Source organism: Podarcis raffonei, chromosome 9 (assembly GCF_027172205.1).
Source record: "Podarcis raffonei isolate rPodRaf1 chromosome 9, rPodRaf1.pri, whole genome shotgun sequence".
NCBI lineage: Eukaryota > Metazoa > Chordata > Lepidosauria > Squamata > Lacertidae > Podarcis > Podarcis raffonei.
In genome coordinates, this window is record NC_070610.1 from 6,918,450 (window position 1) to 6,940,217 (window position 21,768).

General features: G+C 47.5%; 2 protein-coding genes and 1 non-coding gene across 6 annotated transcripts in view; 2 read left to right on the forward strand and 1 right to left on the reverse strand.

The window, feature by feature from the left end:
- The first annotated feature begins 2,164 nt into the window (after nucleotides 1-2,164).
- On the forward strand, nucleotides 2,165-16,686 carry NEIL1 (nei like DNA glycosylase 1). 3 transcript variants are annotated; one of them, XM_053402388.1, is made up of 10 exons: nucleotides 2,165-2,299; nucleotides 3,592-4,103; nucleotides 5,247-5,366; nucleotides 6,378-6,441; nucleotides 9,133-9,232; nucleotides 10,161-10,285; nucleotides 10,878-10,905; nucleotides 12,232-12,293; nucleotides 13,414-13,651; nucleotides 15,196-16,686. In XM_053402388.1, exons 2-10 carry the CDS (start codon nucleotides 3,628-3,630, stop codon nucleotides 15,240-15,242), a joined length of 1,260 nt encoding a protein of 419 aa, XP_053258363.1. In that variant the 5' UTR covers nucleotides 2,165-2,299; nucleotides 3,592-3,627; the 3' UTR covers nucleotides 15,243-16,686. The 3 variants fall into 3 exon arrangements, with proteins under 3 accessions (XP_053258363.1, XP_053258360.1, XP_053258361.1); XM_053402385.1 differs by lacking the exon at nucleotides 15,196-16,686 and adding an exon at nucleotides 14,473-14,573 and having other exon boundaries at nucleotides 13,414-13,688; XM_053402386.1 differs by lacking the exons at nucleotides 2,165-2,299; nucleotides 15,196-16,686 and adding exons at nucleotides 3,063-3,183; nucleotides 14,473-14,573 and having other exon boundaries at nucleotides 13,414-13,688.
- Nucleotides 16,687-17,500: 814 nt separating this feature from the next.
- On the forward strand, nucleotides 17,501-17,605 carry LOC128421560 (U6 spliceosomal RNA). Its single transcript, XR_008332343.1, has one exon. It is a non-coding gene; the product is annotated as a U6 spliceosomal RNA (small nuclear RNA).
- Nucleotides 17,606-17,646: 41 nt separating this feature from the next.
- The window catches only part of MAN2C1 (mannosidase alpha class 2C member 1), a 31,547-nt gene continuing 27,425 nt past the window's right edge, over nucleotides 17,647-21,768 (reverse strand). For both annotated transcript variants that reach the window (XM_053402383.1, XM_053402384.1), the window contains exons 22-26: nucleotides 20,990-21,099; nucleotides 20,227-20,306; nucleotides 19,972-20,117; nucleotides 18,714-18,817; nucleotides 17,647-18,143 (exon numbers count right to left, since the gene is read on the reverse strand). In XM_053402383.1, coding sequence (XP_053258358.1) covers nucleotides 18,014-18,143; nucleotides 18,714-18,817; nucleotides 19,972-20,117; nucleotides 20,227-20,306; nucleotides 20,990-21,099 — 570 coding nt within the window. In that variant the 3' untranslated portion in view covers nucleotides 17,647-18,013. The remainder of the gene's footprint in view (nucleotides 18,144-18,713; nucleotides 18,818-19,971; nucleotides 20,118-20,226; nucleotides 20,307-20,989; nucleotides 21,100-21,768) is intronic.

Below are 21,768 nucleotides of genomic sequence, written 5' to 3' on the forward strand. Positions count from 1 at the left end.
TTGCATCCCAAATCAGTTATTTAATTCAGCAAATCCTTTCCCTTTTTGTTCTTATCTTAATCCTTGATCTAAATATATTATTACTTCAAGTTCCCATCTATTAACAATCCATTTTTACCTAAACCTTAGTAACATTGCTGCTAAGACCACTTAACTTCATTCCAACATCATTCTAACATTCATTAATTTTGCAATATTTCTGTAGATAGTCTTTAAATTTCTTCCAATCTTCTTCCACTGACTCTTCTCCCTGGTCTCGGATTCTGCCAGTCATCTCCGCCAATTCCATGTAGTCCATCACCTTCATCTGCCATTCTTCCCGGGTGGGTAGATCTTGTGTCTTCCAATACTTTGCATGGTTCCCCCTCCTTGAACAATCTCCCAACAAGCAGGGGATTAGAAGAAAAAGGACCCAGTCAGAATCGGTGCCTAACACATCATTATTTATCCCTTCCCTTGCCTGACTTTAAAGAAAATGAAAGAAAAAACAATCCTTAAACAATCCTTAAACGCTGAATAAACGAGGTACTTTAAAAAGGACGGAATAAGAGCATGATAAGCAGAGTCTTCTGGATCGGGCCCCGCCTGCTCTTCTTAACCATGGCCAACTAGGCGCCCACGATGGGAAGCCCACCACCAGGAGCTGAGCACACGGGCAGCCCTCTCCCCTCCAGTGGCTTCCAGCAACCGGTACTGGGAAGCAGAGGGTTGCCCTCTTGGCTAGTAGCACTCCCTAGCTGCCTCCTTCGTGACCTTGTCTAATCCCTTCATGCCACCACTCCAGTGGCAGTGAGTTCCATAGATTCTGCAGGATGAAGAAGTTTCTCCAGCTTTCCTCGAACTTGGGTACCCCCCAGGTGTTGTTGTTTAGTCGTTTAGTCCTGTCCGACTCTTCGTGACCCCATGGACCAGAGCACGCCAGGCACTCCTGTCTTCCACTGCCTCCCGGAGTTTGGTCAATCTCATGCTGGTAGCTTCGAGAACACTGTCCCACCATCTCGTCCTCTGCCGTCCCCTTCTCCTTGCGCCCTCCATCTTTCCCAACATCAGGGTCTTCTCCAGGGAGTCTTCTCTTCTCATGAGGTGGCCAAAGTCTTGGAGCCTCAGCTTCAGGATCTGTCCTTCCAGTGAGCACTCAGGGCTGATTTCCTTCAGAATGGAGAGGTTTGATCTTCTTGCAGTCCATGGGACTCTCAAGAGTCTCCTCCAGCACCAGAATTCAAAAGCATCCATTCTTCGGCGATCAGCCTTCTTTATGGTCCAGCTCTCACTTCCATACATCACATAGTTCCAGTTACAGAAAGGTAGCCGTGTTGGTCTGCCATAGTCAAAACAAAAAATTTTTTTCCTTCCAGTAGCACCTTAAAGACCAACTAAGTTAGTTCTTGGTATGAGCTTTCGTGTGCATGCACACTTCTTCAGATACACTATCTGAAGAAGTATCTGAAGAAGTGTGCATGCACACGAAAGCTCATACCAAGAACTAACTTAGTTGGTCTTTAAGGTGCTACTGGAAGGAAAATTTTTTTTTGTTTTTCCATACATCACGACAGGGAAAACCATAGCTTACCCCAGGTGTTGCTGGACTACAACTCCCATCATCCCTAGCTACCAGGACCAGTGCCAGGGATGATGGGTGGCGTAGTCCAACACCACCCGGGGGCACCCAAGTTCGAGATCAGAGCCGGGCGCGCCCCAGCTCTAATCGGATTCTGTCCTGGCAGGGATCCACCCCTGCGTGGGCGTGGAAGCGCGCGCGCCCTCCCCTCCGAGACTTGCAAGCGCAGCCTCCGCGCGACGAGCCACGCGCCTCTCCGCCCGCCGAGGGGCGCTTCTTGCGCGGATTCCCTCGTGGGTCAGAGCCGGGCTCCATCCAGGCAGCTGCGCCCTCGGAGGGAAAGGGAGAGGCGGCTAAAAGCGCGCGGGCGCTGCGCCAGTGGAACCGCTCGGCGCTGCGGTTACGCAACCAGCTGTTCGGGCGGTTCAAGGAGAAGCCGCGAAGGGAGCCTCTGGGCATACGCAGAGCGCCTTTCCCTTCGCTCCTCCTGGAAGCCATCTCCGGCGCCGCCATCTCCTGTCCTTCCGCCTAGCACGCGTTATAGCTTTATTTTTAAGATTTTATTGAAGGTTGGCAACGGCAGAGGACTCAAGGAAAGCCCAAATAGACCCCAAATAGACGCCGTGTCCCGTGGAGAGGGAGACCTGGGCGTCCCTGTTGGTGGTACAGAATATTTTTTTAAAAAGCAGCAAACAGCACAGAATTCTCCAGTGTCCTCCCAGACTTTGGCAACGCATCACCGTAAGTGGAAAGAGGTGTCTCTTTTTCCCCCAGAACCCCTCCAGACTTCTATACTGCATTTCTATGCTGGCCATTTCCTCAGTTAATTTTATTTATTTACTGCGATTCTATCCCGCTTTTCTCTCCGAGGAGCTCCATGTGCTGTGTTTGGTTTCCTCCCTCTTTGCTTGATGCCCAGACAGGGAGGCAGCCAGCGGCCCCAGGTGAGATTGATGGCTGAGTGGCCTCTTCCCAGACCCCCCTTTATCACCTGTCATCTCTGCTACACCTCCATTTCCAACCTCTGATTTCAGTCCTTTAATGCTTTATTGTTGCTTCCCTTCTGCGACTTTAATCTCTGACTTCCTGTTTGCATTTGTTTACTTTTCTCTGTTTTATAACTGCACATTTTAATGGATGTTCGTTATTCTTCTCCCACCTGGGAATCGCACCCTTTCGGATCAGCGCCAGGGAACCTTTTCCAGCCCAGGGCCTTGCAGAGCCAGGCAGGTAGATAATGTCCCCCCCTTTTTTTTACCCTGGGGGTAAGTCTTATAAATAAGTAAGTATATAAATAATTTTCACAAAAGTTATGCCAACAAATAATTTTATTTCAAGGCTTGAACCGTATCTGCATATAAAGACAACATGGAAAATATAGATAAATATGCTGACCGAGGCCCCCTTTGGAATCAAGTGGCCCATGTGGCCCCCGCCCCCTCTGTCTGGGCCTGTGGGGGCCACATTCCCTTCTCAGCCTTTTTTGGGGGGGGTGCATGCCAGTGATGGGCGGGGCCAGAGGCAGAAGTGGGCGGAGCAACAGCTTTCCTTTTACTTTGGTGCAGTAGGGCAAGTCTCTACACGTTCTAGGCAAGCGGGAGAATTGAAGGACACATTTCAGCCAGGTAAAAGCACTCCTGGAGGGTGCAGAGTGGGGCCAGTGAGAACTGTGGCCTGGGAAGAGTCCTGTGGGCCATACAGTGGTACCTCGGGTTACAGACGCTTCAGGTTACAGGCTCCGCTAACCCAGAAATAGTACCTCAGGTTAAGAACTTTGCTTCAGGATGAGAACAGAAATTGTGTAGCAGCAGCGGGAGGCCCCATTAGCTAAAGTGGTGCTTCAGGTTAAGAACAGTTTCAGGTTAAGAACGGACCTCTGGAACGAATTAAGTTCTTAACCTGAGGTACCACTGTAAAGCGAGATGAGTGCCGCAACCCCTGGAGGGCTGCATTGGGACCCCAGGTGCGAGGCTCTCTACCCTTCTCTTTAAGAAACATTTTTAAAACTCATCTTTTCCCTCTTTCTCCTTCAGCCGTGTCTCCTATCTCAGCTCCTCCACATCTTTAGGATGCCGGAAGGTCCAGAATTGTTCCTAAACAGCCGGTACATCAATGAGGAGTGCGGGGGTCTCGTTTTCTCGGGTAAAGTGGAGAAGTCGGAAGTGAGCAAGAACCCGGAGGTGCCCTTTGAGAGCGACAGGTACCTGATCTCGGCCGTGTCGAGGGGCAAGGAGTTGAAGCTCACTCTCACGCCGCTCAAACAGGAGGGCCCGGCTCCATCCAAAAGGCGGGTCTCTGCAGCCCGAGGGAAGCAGGCAGCTCAAGAGCCAATGGATATCATCTTCCGTTTTGGTATGTCTGGCAACTTCAAATTTGTCCCCGTGTCCGAGATGCCAAAGCATGCGCACCTGCGCTTCTACACCCGAGGAAGCCCGCCCCGTGCCCTCTGCTTTGTGGACTTCCGCCGATTTGGCCGATGGGAGGTGAGCGGTTCCTGGCAGGTGGACCGAGGGCCCTGTGTGATGCTGGAGTATGAGAAGTTCAGGTGAGGATCTCCTATACCGGCTGGCCCAAGGCACTTTGCCGCCTGAGGCTGAGCAGCAAATAGTGTCCCCTGCTCCCCCCCTCCAAGTGGCATAATATCTGGGGCTGGTAAAGTTGTTTTGGCCCCTCAATTTGGGTGAATTTCCCACCTCCTCTGCTGCCCCTTTCATCACATCCACCCTCATTCATTTTTATTTATTTATTTATTTATTTTAATTGACTTAAGAAAATTATTGGTGGTTCAGTGGTAGAATTATCGCCTGCCCCCCTCATTCATTCATGAAAGCAACTGGCTTCCTCCTGACATTTTGGGAAAAGAAAAGACCCTTCAAAAATGGGAGATGTCCTTGTTCTAACTTTATTTATTTATACCCCACCTTTTCCCCAACAGGAACTCGAGGCGGCTTACAGATAAAATAGGAGCAGCTGAAAACATTGGGGGGGGGGGGCGGAAACAAACCCGTAGTTATAAAAAAAACAAAACCCAATGAAATAGTAATAGAATTATATTTGTATATAAAGATCTCCATATTTCTAGGTGGGGCCTGGATCTGATAGATTCGTTTTGATTGGTGTGGGAAACAGCAGGCTCTGACTGGTGATTGGCTGGGAAATGCATGGCTCTAATTTAGCCCTTAGGCCTCGCTGTGAAGGCGCTTTGCCTATGTGGAAAACCGGTTTTACTTCATACTGCTGCTGTCCCCATAGCTGTTATTCTGGCTCAGGGTCACCCAGTAAGCTTCATAGCTGAGTGAGGATTTGAACCCTGCTCTCCAACACTCTAACCACTATGTCACACTGCCATTTCGTTTCCAGCATGTGTTTGTGCAAAGCTTTAGACTCCTGTTAAGCCCAGGGCTTGGGGAGCCTCACACCAAATGCAGCCCCCTCTTCACCTGGCCCTTGGGACTCTTGTCAAATCATGACCCTCTCGCTAGGCTTCCCTTCTCAGCAACCTCTTTGAGACCTTTGGCCCGGCTGGAATGTGCCCTTGAACTGGGATAATGCATCTTGCTTGCCAGGCCACTTTTGCCTTTGCCCGCCCCCCCCCCCCCCCCGGTAGGTTGTGATGAGTGACTGTGGCCCTTCGGATAAAAAAGACTTTTGCTAAGCGGCCCTTTTAACAAGCCCTCCTCTGTTGCAGGGAAAACGTGCTGAGGAACCTCTTGGACAAGGCTTTTGACAAGCCCATCTGTGAGGCTCTGCTAAACCAGAAGTTTTTCAACGGTGTTGGCAATTACCTTCGGGCTGAGATTCTCTACAGGTGAGCAGGTGTCTGACTCTCGCTTGTGCCCGGAGAGCAGAGTCTGCCAGGGTGACAACATTCCTGCCCAGGTCGCTCTGGTCCTGGAAACCTCTGTAATCGTGGCACAAGCGATGACTCCTCTTCTGTGGTGTTCTTCTCCTTGTGCAACTCCCTCCCCGTGAAGCTGCACACGACCTCTGTGCTGCAAAATTGAAGCAGATATTCTTCAACCATCAAGGCCTTTTCAGGAGCTGTCCTCAAAGGGAGAGTTTTTGAGTTCTGACATTGCTGTCCTGTCATGTTTTTCACTAACCTTTTGAAAAGTGCTTTCTTGAAAAATTGCTGCAATTGGGGCTTACTTTAAAAAGGTAAAGGTACCCCTGCCCGTACGGGCCAGTCGTGACCGACTCTAGGGTTGCGCGCTCATCTCGCTCAAGAGGCCGGGAGCTGGCGCCGTCCGAAGACACTTCCAGGTCACGTGGCCAGCGTGACGAAGCTGCAGCTGGCGAGCCAGTATCAGCGCAGCACACGGAAACGCCGTTTACCTTCCCACTATAAAGCGATACCTATTTATCTACTTGCACTTAGGGGTGCTTTCAAACTGCTAGGTGGGCAGGAGCTGGGACCGAAAGACGGGAGCTCACCCCGCCGCGGGGATTCGAACCGCCGACCTTACGATCAGCAAGTCCTAGGCACTGAGGTTTTACCCACAGCGCCACCCGCGTCCGGGGCTTACTTTAACGGTTGTTAATTACGTTGTGTTTGATATCGTGAGCTGTCTTGGGTGGGTTGTGCTCAGGTAGGTAGCATATAATGCAAAATTTAACCTGTTTTTAGTTTATTAAGACTTTTCGCAAGTCTTAAATTGTTGTTAATTCTTATTAGTAACTTCATTGTTGTATTTTTCTTGTAAACTGTTTTTGAGGGTTTTTAAAAATAAAATTTCATGACATTTGCACAGTGTCACTGAAATTTCACCGTTCCAATTCTTTGGCAGTCATTTGAAACAATTTCTGTGGCCTCTTGCAGGTTGAAAATCCCTCCCTTTGAGAAGGCACGGACTGTTCTGGAGGACCTGAAGCCCCAGGAACAGGTGAGAGGACGTGAGGAGGATCCCACTGGATCAGACCACAGGTCCAGTCAGCACCCTGCTTCCTGACTCCAGGCTTCCTATTAGCAAGGAGGGAGTTTTCTTGCTCTGTTACTCAGCCTTTCTCATCCCATCATGTGGAACAGGTCACTGTCCTTCCGCTTTAGGTCTTTGGGTGTCGCTGGACCACAGCTGCCATCGGTTCCAGCTGCCTCAGCCAATGGCTGGGGAGTTTGGGAGTCGCACCTCCAAAAGAATGTTGTAGAATTGGGTAAGATTCAGAAAAGGGGGGCCAAAATGATCGGGGGGGTGGAGTGTCTCTCCTACGAAGGAAGGTCGCAATGTTCGGGACTTTTTAGTTTAGAGAAAAGGCAAGAAAGAGGCAACAAGATAAGACATTTATAAAATTAAGCACAGCATGGAGAAAATAATAATAATAATAATAATAATAATAATAATAATAATAATAATAATAATTTATTATTTATACCCTGCCCATCTGGCTGGGTTTCCCCAGCCACTCTGGGCGGCTTCCAACAGAACACTAAAATACAATAACCTATTAAACATTAAAAGCTTCCCTAAACAGGGCTGCCTTCAGATGTCTTCTAAAAGTTTGGTAGTTATTTTTCTCTTTGACATTTGGTGGGAGGGCGTTCCACAGGGCGGGAGCCACTACCGAGAAGGCCCTCTGCCTGGTTCCCTGTAACTTGGCTTCTCGTAGCGAGGGAACCGCCAGAAGGCCCTTGGCACTGGACCTCAGTGTCCGGGCAGAATGATGGGGGTGGAGACGCTCCTTCAGGTATACTGGACCGAGGCCATTTAGGGCTTTAAAGGTCAGCACCAACACTTTGAATTGTGCTCAGAAACGTACTGGGAGCCAGTGTAGGTCTTTCAAGACCAGTGTTATGTGGTCTCGGCAGCCGCTCCCAGTCACCAGTCTAGCTTCTGCATTCTGGATTAGTTGTAGTTTCCGAGTCACCTTCAAAGGTAGCCCCACATAGAGTGCATTGCAGTAGTCCAAGTGAGGGACAACCAGAGCATGCACCACTCTGGTGAGGCAGTCTGTGGGCAGGGAGGGTCTCAGCCTGCATACCAGGTGGAGCTGGTAGACAGCTGCCCTGGACACAGAATTGACCTGTGCTTCCATGGACAGCTGTGAGTCCAGAATGAATGTAATGAGCAGAGAAACATTTTTCTCCCTTTCTTGTAACGCTAGAATTCATGGACATCCAACGAAACTGATTTGGGACAGTTAATATAAAGTACTTTTTCACATGGTGCATAGTTAAATTATGGAACTGTCTCCTAGATGGCTTTGAAAGAGGATGAGATAAAGAGAGAGCTGTTGAAGGCTACTGTTAATTCTGGATACCAGTGGCTGGAAGCCACAGGAGTGCGGGGAGAGGGCCCTTGTGTTCAGGTTCTGCTTGGTTCTACTTGCGGGTTTGCCAGAGGCATCTATTTGGCCGCAGTAAGAACAGGATGCTGGACTATATCAGCCATTGGCCTGATCTAGCAGGCTGTGCGTATGTTCCCACGCCCCTCTTCAGTGTGCATGCTTGCAGGGAGAAAACCTTTATATTCATAGTGATATCAGCTGGAATTGTGATCATGCAAGCCTCAAAACATTATGGAAACCTTTGCTGCATCTCTGCAGATGTTTGCATGGACATGAGGGGGCAAAACTATCTGGCATGCGCTGTGTGGGGCAAAGCTACTTTGAGAGTCACAGAGAGCCAGTGTGGTGTAGTGGTTAAGAGCAGTGGACTCGTAATCTGGTGAACCGGGTTCGATTCCCCGCTCCTCCACATGCAGCTGCTGGGTGACCTTGGGCCAGTCACATTTCTCTGAAGTCTCTCAGCCCCCCTCACCTCAGAGAGTGTGTGTTGTGGGGGAGGAAGGGAAAGGAGAATGTTAGCCGCTTTGAGACTCCTTCGGGTAGTGATAAAGCGGGATATCAAATCCAAACTCCTCTTCTTCTTCTACTTGGTGTAGCCTCACTCACGCATTCAGCTTACTCACAAGAATAGCTTCTTATTTATTTATTTAGAGCCACTTGTGCCAGGCTCCTCAGTCAAAAAGGCTCCCAGAGCAGCTTACAATCTAAAACACACACACAAGGGAAAAGGAACAGGGAGGGAAGAGGAAAATCAAAACCCAAACTCAGGCACCAATTTCTAAACAGTATGCCTCATGTTACGTTTGCTTCAGGTTACGTTCTTTCAGGTTATGTCCCACGGTGACCCGGGAGTACCGGAAAGGGTTACTTCCGGGTTTCGCCGCTCACGCATGCGCAGATACAGCGCTTTAGGTTGCGGTTTTTTTCATGTTGCAAATGGGCCTCTGGAACGGATCCCGTTCGCAACCAGAGGTACCACTGTAATTTTGTCTCATGAGCAACTGGCACAGTTCAGGGACAGGAGGTGCCCGACGGAGCTGGGCCTCCAGCAGAGCTGATGACATGAGCCTTCTGCTTCCTGTCTGCCCGGCTGAGGCCGCCGAGTGGGATGCCTAGCTCCAGGGGAGAGCTGAGGGGAGAGGAAGCCTGATGGCGCCAATGGAGGGAGCCCTGCTTCCCAGCACTCCCACTGAGTTTTATTTTTAGCACATTAGTCTTTGGCTGTATGGGAAGCACCTGAGTTGGGTCCTCTTTTGCTCGGCCTCCCTTAACTGCTGGCCTTCCCCTTGCAGTCATCTGGACTAACCTCTAGGAAAAAGGTGAAGCCGAAACAGGAGAACCCCGACCTGCTGGAGCTCTGTCACCTGGTGCCCATGGAGGTTGTGAATCTGGGTAAGGACCAGGTTGAGGACAACCCAAAATGATTCCCACCCCCCATATTCTGTGTATCATTCAAGAGCTGCAAAAGTGTGTAGGTTTGAGGGGGGTGGATGGATTTTTATTTCATAAAATTTATACATGCTGCTTGATTTTTTTTAAAAGCATCTAAGTGGATTTGCAGGGTTGGAGTGAAATTCGAGGAGGGGTGGAGGCAAACCTTGCTACCCTTCAACTTGTTGCTTCTCCTCCCAAGTAAATAGGTACAGTGGTACCTTGACTAAAGTCCAGTCTATTATAAGTCCATTTTGGACTAAGTCCAATTGCAACCCAGAAATGAGTGCTCTGGGTGCAACACAGAGGTGATATTTGGAGGTTTTGTTTTTGCTATTCTTTTGCGTTTTGGTTTGTGTGGCTTTTTCGGTTTTTTGACTGTGACTTCGTTTTATGGGACTGACCAGTGACTGTGGCTTGTGACTTCGTTTTTGTGACTGTGTGGAACCCAGTTCAGCTACTGGTTGTGTGACTGCAGAAATGGATAAAAGGCCCCCCCCCCCATCCAAACAATGACTATCATCAGTGTACATAAGGGGAAAATATATATTTTTTTTCCATCTACAATACTGTCTTATTTATTTTATAGTACAGTAACATTGATTATTGCCTTCATTTTATGGATCAATGGTCTCGCTAGACAGTAAAATTTGTGTTAAAGTGCTGTTTAATGGGGTGTTTTTCATTGTCTAGAACGGATCAATCCATTTTCAATTACTTTCTATGAGAAAGCACACCTTGTTTTAAGTCCGCTTTGTTTAAAGACCGGGCTTCCGGAACGGATTACGGTCTTAAATCAAGGTACCACTGTACGGGGTTACCATGTACAGCTTGATAGCGTGGGAACACAGTTCTGCATTCACATTTCTCCTTGCCTTCTTCCCAATAGGTGGCAAAGGTTATGATCCCGTTAGGACGTCTGATTACACCATGTTCCTGGAGTGGACTCAGTGCTATTTCGTCCCAGGCATGCAGACCCTGCGCGATGCCAATGGCAGGACCATCTGGTTCCAGGTAGCCTGAGGGAAGGACACCAGTCGCTTTCCTGGGGGTGGGGTGCTGCAGTGTGCTGGCCCCTCTTCCTACAAGGTTGGAGCACAAGTGCCCTTTGTGAACATTTCAAAATGTCATGGTCTGTAAATCTTGGCATCTGGATGACAGCGTGAAATAACCTGTAGGTTAAACCACAGAGCCTAGGACTTGCCGATCAGAAGGTTGGCGGTTCAAATCCCCGCGACGGGGTGAGCTCCCATTGCTCGGTCCCTGCTCCTGCCAACCTAGCAGTTCAAAAGCACAAAAGTGCAAGTAGATAAATTGGTACCGCTCCGGCGGGAAGGTAAACGGCGTTTCTGTGTGCTGCTCTGGTTTGCCAGAAGCGGCTTAGTCCTGCTGGCCACATGACCCAGAAGCTGTACGCCGGCTCCCTCGGCCAATAAAGCGAGATGAGCGCCGCAACCCCCAGAGTCAGTCACGACTGGACCTAATGGTCAGGGGTCCCTTTACCTTTACTTAGTTGTTTGTGTCTAACGTTCCCAGCACCAAAACTCAAGATGATGTTTTTGTTTTTTGTACTGATTGCATTCTGGGCCCTCTTCTTTCCTTGCAGGGCAATCCTGGACCGATGGCCCCAAAAGGTGAGTATCGGGGGCTCCTGGGATTGCCTGTCAGTGATTTCTCCTGGATACCAATACATTGGGTTGCGAAGGGAGCAAAAAGTTTTTGATCCTGCCTCTCACAGGGCTTGTTACATAAAGATTTAGGCTTTTAAACAGGGAGACTCCTTGCTCTTCCTTGAGGACGTCTTTCATCTTAATATACCCTGATATGCCTCCAAAACAAGGCCAACTTCTACAGTGCTTGATTGGGAGATGTAGGTTGGTTGCTCAAAGGCAAAAGGTGGTAGGTTGTGGAGGGGCTACTCAGAGTAGGTGCTTTGCTGTTAATATTTGTTGTATTGATATGCCACCTTCTCCGTGCAGCTCAAGGTGACTTACATGGCTCCCCCCACCTCAATCTAAATCCCTACAACCATGTGAAGTAGCTTAGGCTGGAAGTGAATGACTGGCCCAACGATCATCCAGTGAGTTTCATGACAAAGTGGTGGATTCGAACTCTGGTCTCCCAAGCCCTAGTGTGACACTCTAACCAACTACACCACCTCTGGTGTAACACAGGCATGACTAACATAGGGCTGTTAAGTTTTTATGGGTCTATTCTTTACTTAGTTGACTACAAACCCCAAACTGCACTGAGGATCTTTAAAAGGTCAATCCTTTATTAGGCATAGCAAACCACACATTATCAAACAAACACCGTATACAAATTGTGCAAAATACGAATTCAGCATAACAGGGTTTGTCCCAGTCAGATCTTTAACTCCAGAGAAAATCAATTTGCATAAATAATACAATATAATACTACCACATCACCGATCTATTAAGAACCACTAAATCTCTTTATAATGGCCCAGTCTTTCTACATGGACAGCACTCAAAAATTCAGCCAATATTAAAGTAATTTGATCATTCCTGTCCGAGAGCAGGTCCTGAACCATTGGTGGCATAGAATTGAGCCTGTTAAGTTGGAAGGCCTCTAATAATTGTCTTCTGGCATAAATGCCAAAATCGCAAGAAAATAAAATATGCTCCAAAGTATCAGGTTCCTGTTTACTACATTTGCAGAGGCGTTCTGCTTCTGGGAGAGCTAAATATCTTCCCACTGAGGATCTTTGGAAGAACCATAGCTGAGTTGCAGAGTCCTTAATTTGAATGCAGAAGGTCACAGGTTCAATCCCAGGTCTCTCTAGAAGGATCAGATATGCATAGACTCATCTCTGTGCTTAAGACACCAGTTGGCAAATGAGGCAGCTTCCTCTTCTCGTCTATGATTTTGGACGCAACAGAGACATTTTAAGATAAAGCTGGCAAAACTGGGACTGGACCTTTTGTTTTGTTTTGCAGGAGGAAAACCACGCAAGAGACAGTTGAAAGTAAAACCTGATCCTGATACCTCAAGCTCCAAGGTACGGCAGCTCTTTTTTAAAAAAATAGAATTTTAAAATTGATTTTCCAATATCGTTCCAATAACAGCCTCATTATAACAATGCCAAATTTATCCAATTAAAACAATTATTAAAACCAATTATTTATATACTGAATTATATGATTCAGTTAAAGTGACTTCCTCACATGCTAGTTTTTATGGGTTCTTCTTTGCTTTCTTTAAAATTTTCTGCGTTCCAAAATCTTAATAATTTCAGTTACATTCCCTTCAAGATAGTAATCCCTTATACAACAACTACAGTCTTTTGGTTTCAATTGGTGTTAATATATTAAGTAACATGAAGTTTCAAGTGAGGTACTCAGGCTGTAATTGTTGTTCTTTCCTGCATGTAGTAATTTTCCCATGATATTGTCCTAACCATATATAATGTTGTGCCCTTCAGTCTTCCAACTGTTGATATTTCCCATCATGACTCGGGGGAAGCAGTTGTCTCACAGTTTTCCAAAAGCCTCTGTGTCACTTTGTCCTGTGATTCAAGAGCTTGTTGGAGACCCCTCTGTTCTAACAAATAAACTGTCCTCGCCATATTTTTTCAGCCTAGGAAGAGCGTTCTGATTCCAAACTGTAAATGATTAATAGGAAAACCTCTGACCTTGCAGCTGTCAGACTCCTTTCCTCCTTTCAGCTGAAAAAAATATAGTCCATTATCTTTCCAGTTAGATTACATTCCAAATTGTCGCAGTTTAGTTTGCATTCCTTTGAAAATAGCTGAGCGCGGGGGTGGTTTCGTTCTGTATTCCAACATAGTCCTTTCAAAGGGTGAAACTTCCCCCTCTTTCTCTCTCTATTCCATTCTTTTCACACATGCAGTTCCAGTTTGATGTTAAATTTCATGTTATTAATCCAGTTTCTCCCAACCTCATTTTTTATCGTGCCTTTGCCTGCCCTCACATTCCATAGGGAAGCAAGGGAGGAATTCAAAGAATGAGTTCCCCCCATCGTTCTTTGTTTATCTCTGTCTCTGTGATTCCTGCATTGTGGGGTTTGAGACCTTCAGCCTCTACAATTCCATTATTCTATCTCACAGGTGCACACTTGAATTGCGGAGGTGAAATCCAGCTCTGTTTTGTCTCTCCTAGGTCACAAAACAGGAGACTGTGGCCAGTATTCCTCAGAAAGATGTTGTGGGAACAAGGAAGTCTGGAAGGAAGAAAGGGAACAGAATTGCCCCCCAAACAGAGGACCACACTATGGTTAAGGAAGCCAAGGTACCAAACACCAGAACTCGGAGAAAGGGTTCTGCCTTGCAGCAATCTCCAGTACCAGATTCTGTGGCTGAATCCCAGAAGAGGCGAACATCAACCCGGAAAACCAGGGGTAAGAAGAGATGTGATCTGGCTTCAGAGTTCCTTAGGTGGCTTTGTAGAGCAAAGAGACTCAACCACTGCAGGGATGAGGAACCTGCGGCATAGATCTGTGGTTACGAAAGTGGGGGGGGGGGTACCATCTGTTGTGGCTGTCCCAAAGCAAAGGAAGGATTGGACTCTGATTAATAACACACAGAGACTTGACCCGCAAGACTCTGGGAGGGGTGCGTATAATAATCTGTCTCTTCAACCCCTGGCCCAGGTCGTTTTATTCACAAAAGAACTTTTTACAGTGTTCGTAAGAACCAATCAGATTTCCTCTGAGCATTTCAAAAAACCCCACGTGGGACAAAGTTAGATCAGAAGAAATTCTTTTAACTACAAAGAAACGTATTTCCTACTTGAGCATGCATAGTAGTCCACAGTAAATAAAATAGGAAGTAATGCTTTTAGGAAACCCGGAGATAATAAACAGCAGTAAACAGTATTTACCAACTCCTTGTGAACTCTCTTCCTGGCCCTAAGATTAACAAACCTAACAAGAGCTACATCAGAGAAGCTACCTACTATCTTTTATGGCTCAGGATACCTGATGAAGAATGCTGATACGTGCCTGTCAGGCAGAGAAATAAGACAGATGCAGAGGCATGTGGGATGTGATCAGAAATTATTGTCAATGAATTAAACCCAGTCAACGCAATGCATTCATCACGGACACAATGGCTTGATGCATATGTTATAATTCCTCATAGTAATCCCATCTGATCACTGCACTCTGGATATTTGCACTCCTACAATCCGTGGGGGGCACTAAGACGAAAGAGGTGGAAGGGGGGCACGGAAGGTGAAAATGATTATTGGATTTTGAAAAGCTGCTGTCACTGGATCAAATTCATCAATTTTGCTGAATTAAATAATTTATATTGGATTTTTGTGCAACTAATTGTTACTAAGCTGAATTGTACTGTGTTAACATCTTCCTTAGTAGGTTGGGCAAACCACTCTTCTGAATAATGCTTTTGATAGGGTGGGGTGCAGCACTGGGATGGTTCTATGGAACTGGTGGGGCAGGGTGTGGCCCCCAAAGGTTTGGTAACTACTGGCCTAGACCTTACTGGATGCCAGCGGCCATCATTCCTGACCATTTGCAATGCGTGATGGGAACTGGGCAGCGCAGAGTTGGAACTATGGAACTCACTCCCACAGGAGGCAGTGATGGGCACCGACCTAGATGGCGGCTTTAAAAGAGGATTGGACAAATTCATAGAGGAGAATTTGTGCCTGATGGCTCTGCTCTGCCTCCATGGCCAGACGCAGCAATGCTTCTGAATACCAGTTGCTGGAAACCACAAGAAGGGCTCTTGTGCTCTACTTGTGGGTTTCTCATTGGGGCTTCTGGTTAGCCACTGTGAGTCCAGGATGCTGGACTAGGTGGGCCATTTGCCTGATCCAACAGGGGGGTTCCTAAGTTTGTATGGGACTGCTGGTTCCCACTCCCTAAATGCCCACATGTCTGGCCTGCAAGCCATCTAACTAACTGCTATTCCTTTTCAGGTACTGCTGCTGTTTCCACAAGACCCAGGCAGGTGAAGGCACAGTAACATTCCTGATGCAGAACAGCCTTCTCCCCTTCTGAGCCATGTGCTGCTGAGGCAAAAGGGGGTATAAACTCCTGGACGATGCTCACATAGCTGCCTTATGTTGGTTTCTGGATCCTGGCCTGGCAACAGGCAACACTGTGGGAATTGTCTGCTTTGTCACTTATGTGCTTTTTGAAGTCCTGCTAGGAACATATAGCAGAGCAACTACTATGAGGCCTTTTATACACTGATTTGCTTTCTGGAAATGTCGCTGTAGATTCAGGCCACGGTCTCAGCCCCGATTCCAAACAGCGAGTAGGCTTTGCATATGCCACCGCTGGAGGAGATCTTTCTGCTCTGGGTGTCGAGGCCTGCGTTAAAGAGAGGGTTCTCTTGATACAATGGAACCTCTATTTGCGACCATAATCCATTCCGGAGGTCCGTCCGGAGTTCAAAACAGGTCGCTGGGAGAGGCGCCGTTGTGCGCAGGCAGCGATTGCCCGCTTCTGCGCATGCACAAACGGCGATTGCTACTCCTGCGCATGCGCAAATGGCGGCAAACCCGCCGGTTACTTCCGGGTTTGCAGCGGTCGCGACTTGGAATGACCGTGAGAAGAGGCGTGGTAAGTTCAGGTTCAGCTGTATATTCACAACAGAGGAATGACATAGCTTAGCCTCCTCCAATCTGGGAGCTGTTGCAGGGGCTTCTGGCAGGGGAAACCTAGCGCAACTCATCAGCAGATAGTTTTCGCTTGGTTTTGGGTATAATTGCACTGTTGTATAATCCGCAAGAAGAATCCACAAGCTGATGGCATTACCTCCAGCTCCTCCAAGACCTGGACTCTGGGCGCTGCAATTTAGGTGAAATGAGTTTTGCCCTGTTGCTTCCTGAAAAGAGATGTCAGAGGTTCTAGCTTCTGAACAGGGTGAGGGCCCAGTATACACCTGTGCATTTAAGGTGCAGGTTGTTGAATGCAACCAGCAGGGGACTGCAGCGGGAATGAAGTTTAAGCCGTTCCAGTTTCCCCCAGAGCAAATGACACCTTCATACTATTTGCATTAAAAACAGCACCACTGACAGACACATTTAACATCATGTCTAGATTGGCCTTTGGATCAGGAGCACAAGAGCAGAGCTCAGCTGCTGAAACAGTTGCAGTATTTCCTTCTCTGCCTTATTTCCGACAGGAATCTTCTCCGGGGCTCAAGAGCTACCTGGATAATTCAGGCCAAGACTTCAGCTGATCAGTAAGATATCTAGAGGTAGTTCTGTTCAGCAAGGAGTCGGATTTGATCCACTGCTACATTACCTCCTAGATTTGAAAGAGACGTGCATTTTAACAGTTACTCAGTCAAATACTTTCTACCCTTGGTTATTATATTCTTGGTGATTATATTTCTATCTCTCCTTTGATTATATTCTTACGGTGCTTTTTGGTGCAAATAAAGATTTTTTTTCTAGAAATGATGGTGTTGTAGGGTGTGGTGTTATGACGAGACAATTGTCAAGAAAAAGTCCTAAGTTCTTGTGCCCCACCCTGCTCATTGATTCCAGAGCCTAGGACTTGCGAATCAGAAGGTCGGCGGTTCGAATCCCCACGACGGGGTGAGCTCCCGTTGCTCAGTCCCTGCTCCTGCCAACCTAGCAGTTCGAAAGCACGTCAAAGTGCAAGTAGATAAATAGGTACCGCTCCAACGGGAAGGTAAATGGTGTTTCCGTGCGCTGCTCTAGTTCACCAGAAGCGGCTTAGTCACGCTGGCCACATGACCCGGAAGCTGTATGCCGGCTCCCTCGGCCAGTAAAGCGAGATGAGCACCGCAACCCCAGAGTTGGCCACGACTGAGCCTAATGGTTAGGGGTCCCTTTACCTTTATCCCCTTTAAAAAGGTTTGAGCAGAAACAGGATGATTCACAGCAGATAAGCAAAAGCTTCCGAGTTCCCAGTTGTTTATCAATAGTAACACAGAAGCTGCCCACTCTGCCACAAAGTCAATTAAGCTGTAAGAATCCCAGGTGTAGATTTCATAGAATCGTAGAACTGTAGTGTTAGAAGGGGATCCGAGGGTCATCTAGTCAAACCCCCTGCAATGCAGGAATCACAGCTACGATTTAGACTTGGAATAGGTAGGTCATCCCAGGAAATAGAAGTTCATCGGTTAAAGTAGGCCACTAGTGCTATCCCATTTTGCACTGGTGGCATCGCACAGCAGCTGTTTTGCACTTGCACTTGGCAGACCTTAGTGCTCTAGTTAAAAGAAATAATAAGAATGGCGCAGATGTGCTTGCTTCAGCAGCACATATACTAAAATTGGAACGATACAGAGAAGATTAGCATGGCCCCTAAAGGAGTGGCAGGCGAAGATGATGGACTTTGCTGAATTGGCCAAACTGACCTGCAGGATCCGAGACCAGGACGATCAGAAATTCCAAAGAGACGGGAGTAAATTTATTTATGATAATTGTAAAAATTTGAAGACACTAGCAGGATTGAAGTAAATCCTACAATGTAAACATATAGTAGATTGCATGATTGGATTTGATATGGGATACCGGTTGAAGGGAAGGAGGGAATTTGTAAGTTCGGCAGAGCAAAAAGGGTTTTTATGTTGATCAATGTATTGTTGAAAGCTGTTTAAAGGAAAATAATAAAAAATTATTTAAAAAGAAGAAGAAGAAGAAGAAGAATGGTGTGGATCTTTCAAGTCCACCTGTGTCTGCCACAGACTCAGGCCGTTGCCCAGCAGGAAGCCAAGGAGCCAGTCTGCAAGCTTGCAGTTTGTGCTCCAGGAGATCAGCTGCTACCTGGTTGTTTCAAAGTCAGCAGGACAGTTTGTATTTGGAAAGGTGTAAAGGAGAGGCGCAGGCCACGCTCCTCCAGTGGCAGGCACTTGCTTGGATCAGGCCGTTCTAGGAGGTCGCACCTAAGAAAGGAGAAGAGTGAAACTCTTTGAGCACAGTCCGGACAACCCATTCACTGGGCACTCATCCTGATTCGGAAGGCGAGATGAGATCGGCTACTCACTAAGATTTGTTTGCTGGGAGGTTAGACAGCATTGTGACCAACAAGTATTATCTCACACTTTCCAGTATGCTTCCCCTCCGCTTTCTTCATTACGGTGGTACCTTGGGTTACAGATGCTTCAGGTTACAGACTCTGCTAACCCAGAAATAGTACCTTGAGTTAATAACTTTGCATTAGGATGAGAACAGAAATTGCATGGCGGCGGCAGTGGGAGGTCCCATTAGCTAAAGTGGTACCTCAGGTTAAGAACAGTTTCAGGTTAAGAATGGACCTCCAGAACGAATTAAGTTCTTAACCCGAGGTACCACTGTACAAAAAAAATCCAAATTTGGGGGGCAAGTGCATTTATTTGTCAGGGGTGCCAAATAAACTTTAACGGGATGCCAGGATGTGATTGAACTCCACCTGAAAACAGCAGCAGTCTGGAAGTGCCTCAAACCACTTGTGGTGTTTACATTTACACACTTACATGACGGCCTCTTGGACTGGGAGACACGTCTGGAGCCAGGTGACCACAGTGCTGCCGTGAGACTCGTACAGCCTGATCACCAGCACGCCTGGCTTGTCCTCAGCCTGAAAGGAGGGAAGGAAACAGACAAGCGTCCCATAATCAGCACATAGTCAGCACAATGCTCTGCGCAACCACCCATCTCTCCTTGTGGTCCATTGGTTATGGCTGACCATTTAATGTATTTGTATCCCACCTTTCTTCCATCACAAAAGCCAAGGGCAAGGGTGGCAAGGGGCATGGCCAGTGGGGCACCGCTTGGAGAAATTCCCAAGAGCCAGAGAGATTTTTTTCTTTGTTTTTTCCTTCTTTCTTTTTTTATTGGTTTTCACATATTACATTACAATACAGATGTACCAAAGCCAACACATTTCTATTTCCTCAATCCATCATATTATTCTTTTCTCCTTCCTCCCACTTCCCTCCGCCCCGACTCGATTTCCTCCACATTATACAATTTACAATAACCACTGCATTCTACAATCTTCTCAAATCATCTATATATTCTTATCATCTTTCCTTACTAATTTTTCTTCCATCCAGTACTTCACATTTTAATCCATGCATATTAGTGTATCTTTTTTTCCAGCAACAGTTTGCCATATATTCATCAAAACGTTTCCACTCCTTTTTAAATTTTTGATTCGACTAATTTCTTATTATAGCAGTTAATTTTGCCAAAATTAAATATTCATTTAGTTTACAAATCCATTCCTCCTTTGTGGGTATAGTTTGTGACTTCTACCTAGCAGCAATCACTATTCTAGCAGCTGTACTTGCACATGGAAAAATCCCCCCCCCTGGTGGTATCTCTTCATCTATCAATCCAAGGAGATATGACTCTGGTTTCTTTGTTATTGATATTTTCAAGGGCCAGAGAGATTTGAAGGGCCACATTTTGCTCTCAGGCCTGTGGCTCCCCACCCCTGGCATACTGCAACGGAGGGCACCTGGGCAATGCCCAGCTCTGCCTACCATCTCATGCTGTGCTCATCATTGGAAGAGTCCTGCTGGATTAGGCCAAGGGCCCATCTAGGGCTTAACCCGATGCCCCTTGCGGGAAACCAGTAAACGGGACCCAAGCACAAGAATTCTCTCCTCTTGTTCCCAGCAGCTGGTATACAGAAGCACTGCTGCCTGTGATCGTGGAGTTAGAGCTGAGCTTCCCTTGTGACTAGTAGCCATTGAGAGAAGTCACTTTGTGACTTAGGCCCCGTACCTGCTTTATTGCTCCCAGGACAACAGCTGGGGATTGCACAGAGAAGGCGCTCCAAGCTGGGTGCTGCCCTGAGACGCACGGCACCATGTGAAGAGGGAAATTCAAGTTGTATGCCTGACGGATTACGTCAGCCTCTTGGAATGAACCTGTTCAGAAGACAGCACTTTGCCATCAGAGGCAAGAAAAGGACACTCATCCCACCACGACTGTTTAGTTGCTCCAAAAAGCTACGCTTTTATTCTCAGGCTTTCTTACCTACATGAGGCATCACTGCATATGTAAACTGATGGCTCCCAATATCTGCCGTGGCGTCAGGCGACTTTGGTGCTCTTAACCTACATGCAGATGAAAATGATATATTACTATACAAGAACATAAGAATTGGCCTGCTGGATCAAGCCAATTGCCCGTCTAGTCCAACGCCCTGTTCCCACAGTGGCCGACCAGATGCACGGAAAGGAAATCCACAAGTTGGATTTGAACACAAGAGCTCTCTCCCCTCCTGTGGTTCCCAGCAACTGATATTCAGAAGCTTTTGCTGACCATGGAGACAGAGTGTAGCCACCGAGGCTAGCAGCCATCAATTGCCCTCTCCTTCATGAATTTGTCAAATCCTCTTTTTTTCAGAAAAATGACTTTTTACTGGGTTTTCTAAACAAGTATCAGAGGAATAATAAATGATACTGTCCAATCCTCTTTTAAAGCCATCTAAGTTCCATGGTTTAACTCTGCGCTGCCTGACTAAGTTCTTTCTTTTTATCTGTTCTGAGCTTTGCACGGGACACTTGTGTTATTGACTGTGCAGTTCCACCAACATGGCCATTCCCAGACTCACTTCTGTTACTCCATTCCTGACGTAGCCCAACAGGCAAACATTAGATATGCACCGAGCCAAGATACACAAGGCATCTGCAAGCTCCCTTCTAAAGCGCCAGGAAAACACAGCAAAATTCTGGAATACCAAAGACCTCAAGCCATCCGGCCAGAAATCTTTTCCCGTCTGCCTGCCAAAACTCACAGGGAAAGGCTCATCACGTTGCCCCGGACGGAGCAACCATATTTGGAATCGTTCAGCAGGGCCACCCCAAAGCCATGCTCAGACAGGTCCATCCACTTGTGGCTCCACACCTTGGGAAAAGAATAACCAAGCAGATATTAGGACAAGCATCATAATCCAGGGCAGTTATAAGCAGACTTCAGGCTTGCAGGGTCTCCTGTTGTCAGAGGCTCAGGAGCAGAAGCACAGGGGAGAGGGCAAATAGAGAGCGGAGGAGAGGAATCCGAGGGGAGCGTAGGGGAATATGACAGTGACCCGAGAGATTCCATGAGCTTCTCCAGCAAATCAGAAGATTCCCAGAAGGGGGCGCCTATGGTAAGGACAAGGGGGATCCCAGGGGGGACGCTCCAGAAACAAGGGGCCAGCGGGGACTCCCAAGGGAGCAGCGGAGGATCAGGACCAGTTCCCCCACCAGAGCACAGTGGGGGGGAAGGGTCACATGAGTCAGGGATAACCACGCCCCCATCGGGAGGTGGGGAAACGGAGGGAAGGCCGGGTCCAGCTAGCCTCCCCGAAGGAGGGAGCAGTGACACAAGGAGGGAGGGGGAAGAGTCAGGGGACTCAGCGTCAGAGGAGTCTAGGAAGAGTGAGACTCCGACTAGCAGGAGGACCCAGAGAAGGAAGGAACAGAGGAAGAGGTGGAGTAAGGCTAGAATCTTAAACTGGTGTCAGGGGGGAGGAGATTCAGATGGAGCTTCGACGGTCTAAGGCACAGACGTAGCGTTGCACGCTGCGCGTGT